A 10,017-nucleotide genomic window follows, 5' to 3' on the forward strand; every position below is an offset into this window, starting at 1 on the left:
AGAGACGTGGCCGTTTTATTTTGGTTGGCGCTCCGAGACGCAGACGTTACAACTGTCACTTCTCATGATGCAGAAAGAACCGAAACTGATTGGATGACCTTGACAGAGCTCATTTGCATAATTCCCAGTGGCCCTTTTACGGCAATGACAGTATGACATTCTCAGTCAGCTAAAGCATAAAAATGTTCCTACACACACACACACACACACACACACACACTGAACATAAAAATCAGTATCTGTTTTGTGGATTACACAATGAGTGTCATTTTATCATCACTACTATGAAATATAGATGAATAAATTACACGACTTGTTTGGATTCAATATGTTTAGAGGAAGTGATTAATATTCATAAATATTACAGAGCATTGTTTCCTCTACATCCAGGATCTACATTACTGGTGTGAGGAACAGCATCTACATTACTGGTGTGAGGAACAACATCTACATTACTGGTGTGAGGAGCAGGACCTACATCATTGATGTGAGGAACAGCATCTACATTACTGGTGTGAGGAACAGCATTTACATTACTGGTGTGAGGAACAGCATCTACATTACTGGTGTGAGGAACAGCATTTACATTACTGGTGTGAGGAACAGCATCTACATTACTGGTGTGAGGAACAGCATCTACATTACTGGTGTGAGGAACAGCATCTACATTACTGGTGTGAGGAGGAACATCTACATTACTGGTGTGAGGAACAGCATCTACATTACTGGTGTGAGGAACAGCATCTACATTACTGGTGTGAGGAGGAACATCTACATTACTGGTGTGAGGAGGAACATCTACATTACTGGTGTGAGGAGGAACATCTACATTACTGGTGTGAGGAACAGCATCTACATTACTGGTGTGAGGAGGAACATCTACATTACTGGTGTGAGGAGGAACATCTACATTACTGGTGTGAGGAGGAACATCTACATTACTGGTGTGAGGAACAGCATCTACATTACTGGTGTGAGGAGGAACATCTACATTACTGGTGTGAGGAGGAACATCTACATTACTGGTGTGAGGAGGAACATCTACATTACTGGTGTGAGGAACAGCATCTACATTACTGGTGTGAGGAACAGCATCGACATTACTAGTTCTTCCTGTGAGAAACAGCACTTACATTACCAGTGCCCCGTGTGAGGAACCACACCTATGTTCCACCTATGTTGTGAGGAACACGGTCAATTTGGTCCTGCTGATGCATCCTGGAACTTGAAACATCTAAACAGGTTTTTAACATTCTGTAGATTTCACCTTAGCTAACTTTGCTCCATGGTGTATCTGGTAGTCACAAACAGACCTGGTTCTCCGCATGTCAGAGAAGGCTTTTCCTCCAGTCTCTGGATCTTCAGACTCATCTCCTGTCCTGTCCTGATTGGACAGTGTTAGAATGTCCTTCTCATTGGGACACAGAAGAAGCAGAGATGTGTGCATGATGACATTTCTGTTCATCACCTCTGATGTCTCTGATGTTGATTTAGGAAAAAACGAATGACAGTCTGAAAACAACTGCAGGTTTTAATACATCTGTAATCGTTTTACAAGCCTTTTTTTTTTTTAAAGTTCTAAATCCCTTTCCAACTTAAAAAAAAAAGAAAAAAAAAACTTTTTACAAGCTTAAATATTTGTCATGAATATCTCTTTACAAGCTCAAATTCTATTAACAACCTGGAAATATTTTACAAGATCCTTTACAAATTCTTTTATTGTCATGATCACAGTCTCGAATCAAATCAAACATTCTGGTACAAAATAAAACCGTCAACGCTTTAACGCTCGAACCTGTGAATTATTCCGCCTTCGGTAGACTCTATTGCAGTGTGAAATGAATGTCGTCTCTTTGTCAGCTCGCCTTGCGTTATTATCGGGTCGATTCTGGTGAGAAGAGTGCAGCTGAACGACGGTGTGAATGTTTGGTCACAGATTAGCGCTCCGAGGTGCTAAACGAGCGTCTAGTCTATAACTTATTACATAACGATCGCCTTAGACTTCCTTTCGGCTATCGCGATGCACTAATACACTGCTGTTTCATTTTCCTTCCCTTATCGCTAATCATCAACTCGTAGCGCGCGGACGAAAGGTCGAATAATCACGGGCCGATCGATTCGCCGGAGAGAGAATAAACTGCGTGTCCACCCTGTCACAGACCCACACGCTTATTGCAGTTGTGTGATAACACAAATAAAAAGGGCGGACCAGCTGCTGGCGGGGTGGACACCTGACGCAGGACAGATACTGTAATGAATGACAAAATAAGAAATAAAGCAGTATATGTACCTGCTCCTCTATTAAAGGCAGGGTGGTGATGATGGTGTGGACATGCTGGTGTTATTCCTCCGTCTTGTTTGGTGGTGTTTACGAGAACTACAATGTTTTCTGCTGATGCGGTGGACGATGAAGGTGCAGAATGAACCAGCCTCAGCAGACGATTGATCTCTCGTCACTTAAAAGAGGATCGTGGCGATGAAATGATACATGCATTTAGAAGAATAATTTTGGCAGAAACAAAACGTAAAACGTGTACGATATCCGGCCGTACCGCAGATGTAGCCGATCGGACAACACGAACGCGTCAGCTTCGTAGCTTGCACTGGAGCTATATGGATGAAGTAGATAACAAGTAATACATGTAAGCGTGGTGCGAACTGCATAGTCACAGTGCTGCAGAGCAAAAACGAAAGGTACGATCACACAAGCTCGCGACTTCCGGCGACAGCGACTGCCGGGGACTAGACGTGGGCGTGTCTGGCGACACAAGTGACAGCGACCGCCGGGGACTAGACGTGGGCGTGTCTGGCGACACAAGTGACAGCGACCGCCGGGGACTAGACGTGGGTGTGTCTGGCGACACAAGTGACAGCGACCGCCGGGGACTAGACGTGGGCGTGTCTGGCGACACAAGTGACAGCGACCGCCGGGGACTAGACGTGGGCGTGTCTGGCGACACAAGTGACAGCGACCGCCGGGGACTAGACGTGGGCGTGTCTGGCGACACAAGTGACAGTGACCGCCGGGGACTAGATGTGGGCGTGTCCGGCGACGTGAGAAAGTTGAGAAAAGTTTCAAATATGACGTGATTCGTAGCCTCCTGTGCTCGCTAGCTATTATTTTGCTTTAAACGTGCTAAGGCCATAAGCTAAGCTAAGCTTTCTCCGTGGTTAGTTGGCCACAGTGGCAAAGCACACGCACTGCTTCACCTTCATCTCGTAGGATATGATGCATATACAGTATACACTGATGTATTTTGTATACAAACGCTCGCCCTCCAGAATGTTTCATTTTAGCAGCAAGAAAACGGGTTTGATGTCAAAAGTGGAATGATAGTTACCCACTGATAAATGGGTTACTATGGCAACCAGTAGTAGGAACGTATACTGGTGACTTCATAGTACAGCGACTGCTGACTTGCAGCCATAAATGGTACATGAAGTGCTTTTTTAACTTTAGTGGTTCTACAAAGCGCTTTACACTGTAATTCACACACACACCAGTGGTAGCAGAGCTGCCACGCAAGGCGCTAACTTGCCATCGGGAGCAACTTGGGGTTCAGCGTCTTACCCAACGACACTTCGGTGTGTGGAGTCACGTGGAGTCACATGGGCCGAGAATCGAACCGCCGACCCTACGGTTAGTGGACGACCCGCTCTACCACCTGATCCACAGCCGCTTGCTGTTTGTGTGAACTCAGCTTAAAGAAGCAAATAGAACACGTCTCAGCTGATCCACTACATTTGGCGTAAGATATCAATAGACATGAATGAATAAGAAGTGCACGGTACAAGAGCATACACACTCTATAACCATCCTCTAAAACAAAGTAGAAAATATATAAATATATATCTAAAGGCCCGACATTAAATATAAACACAACGTGATGTAAGAAACGTTTTGCTGATGAATGTGTAATTAAAATGATGAATCAGTGATATATGAGCAGGACACTTAAAGGCCCTAAATGAGCACTGTTTCATTAAACATAGTGTTAATTTAGTGTTGATGCCAGGTGTAAAACCTTTCAGACTCGGCTTCCTCGTCAGGTTGAAAAGGATGGAGGTGTTGAGCTGGTGATAATGATCAAGCTGTTTACACTCTGTGTGCTATTGCAGTGATAGACAGTGGTGCAGTGTGTGTGTGTGTGTGTGTGTGTGTGTGTGTGTTTTACCATTTATTGTGTATGTATGCTAGTGTTAGTGTGTGTTTGGGTATTCTCAGCCTTGAACTCAGGTGGATCAGATATCGGGGTCTCTAGTGTGCAAAAAAGTTACACTCAGTTCAAAGACCTTCAGATCTGGAAATAAGCACAAGTGTGAAAGTCTGAAAGACCTTAACGTCGTAGCGTTACTCTGCGTCCATGCTAGCTCAATCCCATCTGTACATACTGTAAGGACGGCGTTACACACTCTTTTTGTGAAGAAAAACACACAAAAATGACTACGCAAGTACTGGGACACACTAGCACGTCATTTATCGTATCATTTATACTACAGAATTCAATTCACCGTTCCCTCGATTATGTTTACGCATTTCATTTGCACCTCTCTAAAAGGCGTGCTTGAATCCGGCGAAGCAAACCGTCACTAAGCTCCGCCCCCTGCCTCCTGGGTAATATTAGCTGGAAAACCTATGGGAAATGGCAGACTGTGTGGGTACCACTGGGACACTCACTTCAACATACTACTGTCTGGGACTCTAGAAGTCAGCTAGACGATGCAGCCCTTTTGTGGGCGTGGCCTGTCATTTTTCAGGTTCCGATATGAAATGGCAGTATACATGCTCTAACGATAAGTTCATAAACATCACTGTGTTTTGTTTGTTTAAAATGTCACTGTTAATGTCACAAATAAACCCAGGAAGATGTACGACTGTGGCGTTTCTGCGGTCGAACGGGACCTAAGCGCCGATTCGATGTAACTCGGGCCGTAGGATTGGTCCGAGGAATTTTGCCGGAGCCAATCGTACGGATTTATTGCTGTTCGTACAATTATGACTATCTATGTGAATTAAATTGCTGCTTGTCGCACAAAACACGAAGTTGTTGCACTGTCACTTGCTAGCGTGAACGCAGGGTTACACTGTGTTAGTGAGTGTTCTGGTGTGTGTTAGTGAGTGTTCTGGTGTGTGTTAGTGAGTGTGTTGGTGTGTGTTAGTGAGTGTGTTGGTGTGTGTTATTGAGTGTGTTGGTGTGTGTTAATGAGTGTTCTGGTGTGTGTTAGTGAGTGTTCTGGTGTGTGTTAGTGAGTGTGTTGGTGTGTGTTAGTGAGTGTGTTGGTGTGTGTTATTGAGTGTGTTGGTGTGTGTTAATGAGTGTTCTGGTGTGTGTTGGTGTGTGTTGGTGTGTGTTAGTGAGTGTGTTGGTGTGTTAGTGAGTGTTCTGGTGTGTGTTAGTGAGTGTTGGAGCAGTTCTGGTGTGTGTTGGTGTGCTTTTGTGTGTTGGTGATGTGACAGGATGAGTTTTTGTGTTGGTGTGCTTTTGTGTTTTGTATGTGTGTGTGTGTTGCTGGTTAGCGTGTGTGTGTTAGCTAGTTAAAGTGTGTGTTAGCTGGTGCGCGTATCAGATATGTGATGTGATTGACCCCGCACCGAACAGCTGATGAAGAACGAGACTGAAGGATTGACCCACGGGAAGACGGAGAGGAGGAGTGGAGGAGAGGAGGAGAGGAGGAGTGGAGGAGAGTAGGAGTGGAGGAGCGGAGGAGCGGAGGAGAGTAGGAGTGGAGGAGAGTAGGAGTAGAGGAGTGGAGGAGTGGAGGAGAGTAGGAGTAGAGGAGTGAAGGAGCGGAGGAGTGGAGGAGAGTAGGAGTGGAGGAGAGTAGGATTGGAGGAGAGGAAGAGTAGAGGATCGGAGGAGTGGAGGCGTGGAGGAGTGGAGGAGCGGAGGAGTGGAGGAGAGTAGGATTGGAGGAGAGGAAGAGTAGAGGATCGGAGGAGTGGAGGCGTGGAGGAGTGGAGGAGCGGAGGAGTGGAGGAGAGTAGGAGTGGAGGAGAGTAGGAGAGGAGGAGTGGAGGAGAGGAGTGAAGCGTTGACGAGTTCTGCGTATTCTTCACTGTGAAACGCTGTGTGTTTGAGTGGAGAGTCAGTAACGCAGTGAGTTTATCAGTGACTCGCTCTGCAGTCTGAGTGGAAGCGCTGATGCACGTTCCTCCAGAGCTTCCTCTTCAAACCTTAACTCTGAAATATGATCGTCCGTTCGTCTCTGACGTCTCGTCTTAATGTCTGCTGATGAAAAAGCGTCTCAGCCTGATGCAGAGTCCGGCCGAGCGCAGGAACACGCACACACACAACACACACACACACACACACCGCCGTGACAGAGCGCTGAGGCGTCAGTCCGTCACGCAGACAGAGGGGAGGCCGTGTGTTCTTCAGCTCCCTCAGTGTCTGGGGTGTTTAATCCAGTTCCGGATCATCCACTTCTGTCCCGAGCAGCGCTGCAGAACCAACCGCAGCCCAAAACTCGCCTCCTTAGACATCTCCACCTCCAGACAGCGGCCCGTGTCTCTGTTTATAATCGGACCGTTCTGAAAAATATAAACACTGTCTGAACATCTCTCTGTCTTCTATTAGATCTCTTTCTATCTTCATATCTATCTGTCTGTCTGCGTTTCTGTCTGTCTGTGTTTCTGTCTGTTTCTGTCTGTCTGTCTGTCTGCGTTTCTGTCTGTCTGTGTTTCTGTCTGTCTGTGTTTCTGTCTGTTTCTGTCTGTCTGTCTGTGTTTCTGTCTGTCTGTCTGCGTTTCTGTCTGTTTCTGTCTGTCTGTCTGTGTTTCTGTCTGTCTGTCTGCGTTTCTGTCTGTCTGTGTTTCTGTTTGTTTCTGTCTGTCTGTCTGTGTTTCTGTCTGTTTCTGTCTGTCTGTCTGCATCTCTGTCTGTCTGTCTGCATTTCTCTTTGTCTGTGTTTCTGTCTGTCTGCATTTCTGTCTGCGTTTCTGTCCTTCTCTCTGTCTAATTTTCTGTCTGTCTGTCTGTCTGCATGTCCATCTGTCTGTCTGTGTTTCTGTCTCCGTTTCCTTTTCTGGTAGTACATGAGACCGGGTGATATGATAATAAATCGATATCACAGTATATTAGTATCATGGGGTTAATATGGTTGATATCGTCATTGATATGTTCTGAATATTCAAGTCTAATATTGTCATTTTTACTCCCCATTAAACTATTTTTAATAAATAAATAAATATATTTTAGCATTCTTCATAATATGGCTCTACTAAATATCATGATACATATCACGTATTAATGCAAAATATTGAAATGTGATATATTTGCCATGTCACGCCCTTAGCATTAAACCCACGTTGTACACCTGACTGTGCTGCACATTAAAAGGACATACAGCACTGATGATGCAGTAAATAATTCACTGTACCTGTGTGAAGTCCCAAAGTCTCTGTGAGGATCGCGACACTGCGTCACATTTCTTTAAGCTCGGCGTTCGACCCCGCCCATCGTCAATCAGACATTTAGTGTCCGGTAAAAACGTGGTAGAGCCCAGGGGTCCTAACTGCAGCACGCCCTCTGTAGAGTACCGCGCTAACTGGAAGAGAAAATCAGAGGAAAACTGGTTAGAAAAAGTTTAAAAAAAAGCAGCATGATTTGATCTGAGGCGATTCCTATTACAAACAAGCGCACAAGAACAAGACAGCGTTCCACTGCGAAGCTCACGAAGCCACGACGCTCGGAGCTCTTCGGATTCCTTACTGAATTAAATCAACTTTTACTTATCCCCAAGGAGGCAATTAGTGGCTGCACATATTAATTCTCATCATCAAAACAGCAGAAAGACACCGCATCCATCACGTTAACAACCGTCTGGTGGACGCTCTTATTCTGAGAAGTACTTCCAGAATCTGAAAGGCTTCATAATGCAAATAATCATCTGGCCAATCAGGTTAGAGCTCAGGGGGCAAGAGGAAACTTCAGTAGTGGATCGTTACAAAAGCCACTGCAGCATGTTGTGAGGGAAATGTTTCCATGGAGATCACAGCACATAACGTATATGTTAGGTGTCATTTACATTGAGCTTGTTGACTCAAATCGACGAATTCATTAAGTAGCATTACCTGTAGCTGCAGGGCTGGATAAATCACTAACCTGACTCATCTCCACCTGCATACCCACCTCCATTCACCTACGTAGTACAGGTACTTTCAAAATGTGGGACGTCTCTGTATTCTCAGAATAAGTCTCTGTATAATCTGCCGGTGTTCTGACCCCCGCTCTGGACTCTGATAATGATTCCTAAATAAACAGCATGCTGATTAAGAGGTTAAGCGCGCTACTCTTTTCTGAATCGCACCACCTGCTACGCATGTGTCCGACTGTTGGTAAGAAACTAACTAGGCATCATGAATTAGTTTGAACGGACGCTAGAAGATCTTTCCAGAAATCAGGAAACGGAAAGGACGTGAAACGGCGGCAAAACTACACCAAATATAAAAAAGTGCAGAACAAAAACCGTTCTGTAACTCAACGCTAGCATAACATGGAACTGAGGGAAAACGAAGACGCTAGCTAGACTCGAATGACGTCTTTACGAAGCTCGAAACTGAAATGTTAGCCAAAGACTGCTAACCTTTTTGTCGATGGTGCAAACACGATGCTTCATCACCAGAGACACTATCTTGGGAACTTGTCGTACTTCTGAGTTAAACCATGCTAGCTACATATTAGTTGGACTTGTGTGTAAGAATAACATAACAGTGGCTTAGCGTAGTTATGGAAAAGTGCGCTTTATATAGAAAATTAGCACAACGCTCATCGCCATGTTTTCAGGTTTATTATCAGCATGACTTGGCTTTGAATAAAATAAATTCAGTTAAAAGAAATCAGCACCACTGCACCATGACAACAGGAGACCCCCCCCCCCACACACACGTGTGTTTATACTGTCTAATACCAACACTACAAACATGTTAACCCAGATACTCTGCTGTAATGTCTCAAATATTCCATTTCTATATTATTATTATATTACAGCAACACTCTCTTACATATTTCCACACCTGATAGCCCCGAATACAGCGAGTCCATTACTGTAAAGCCACTGTACTGCACTCAATAATTCAGCTGAAAGACAATATTGCACCTGGGATCAGGTGGCACGCCGTGGGAAATGTAGCTCATCCTATTGTGCGCTGTAGAGAAAGAAACGATCGCTCAAAGCAAATCGACGTAAACGCTGAAACAAAAAGCGGCTGTGGGGAATCGATTAGCGCTGAAACCCGTCTGTTAGCACGTCCGCAGCTTAAAGAGGAACAGTGATGGGTTCAGCGGTCACTCTGCCTTACTGACCATGTTATTATAACAACGGGAGACTATCAGGTGTATTAAAGGTAAGCAGGGGATGAACTGTATCGGCTGACGGTTTGTCGTGACCTCCGCATCATCCCCGTGTATCACACTCCTACTGAACGGACCAAACCGACATTAATCTCACACGGAACGCTGCTTTAAAACACTACAGTATAACTAACATAGCAAGGTCATTACACTTCCAGACCGCTCGCGTGATTTACGTGTTACGTGCTTGACCTCGTACTTGCTTCGTTGCTACTGTATACACACCACAGAGGACTGGAGGATGTTAATGTCACCTGCACTTAAGCTTCTCCTCTCTTTTACTCAGCTTTTTCCTTTCATTTCTTACCCACCTGTACGCCCGCGGGAGCGAGGGGGGGGGGCGGGTTTGGGGGGTCGGTGAAATGATGCTGTATCGTGTAACACAGGTCATTACTGTAATGTAATGTTCCGATACAGCTGGAGTATTTCCCCTAGGGTAGGATTACACACTTCCATTACTGAGAGAGAGACAGAGAGAGATAGAGAAGCAGACCAAGAGAGAGAAGCAAACTGACAGACAGAGAGACAGACAGATGGAGAGACAGACTCAAAGAGAAAATAGAGATAAAGAAAGACAGAGATGCAGAGAAAGACCAAGAGAAGAGAAACAGAGAGACAAACAGAGGGAGAGAGAGACAGACAGGGACTCAGACAGACATAATGA

General features: G+C 45.1%; 1 protein-coding gene across 3 annotated transcripts in view; it reads right to left on the reverse strand.

The window, feature by feature from the left end:
* Positions 1 to 6,348: 6,348 nt before the first annotated feature.
* Positions 6,349 to 10,017, reverse strand: part of galnt9 (polypeptide N-acetylgalactosaminyltransferase 9) — a 75,009-nt gene continuing 71,340 nt past the window's right edge. For all 3 annotated transcript variants that reach the window (XM_053654069.1, XM_053654070.1, XM_053654071.1), the window contains 2 exons: positions 7,381 to 7,548; positions 6,349 to 6,532 (listed from right to left, as the gene is read on the reverse strand). In XM_053654069.1, the coding sequence (XP_053510044.1) occupies positions 6,386 to 6,532; positions 7,381 to 7,548 (315 nt within the window). In that variant the 3' untranslated portion in view covers positions 6,349 to 6,385. The remainder of the gene's footprint in view (positions 6,533 to 7,380; positions 7,549 to 10,017) is intronic.

The sequence above is a fragment of the Ictalurus furcatus genome, chromosome 22, assembly GCF_023375685.1.
Source record: "Ictalurus furcatus strain D&B chromosome 22, Billie_1.0, whole genome shotgun sequence".
In the NCBI taxonomy this organism is placed as follows: domain Eukaryota; kingdom Metazoa; phylum Chordata; class Actinopteri; order Siluriformes; family Ictaluridae; genus Ictalurus; species Ictalurus furcatus.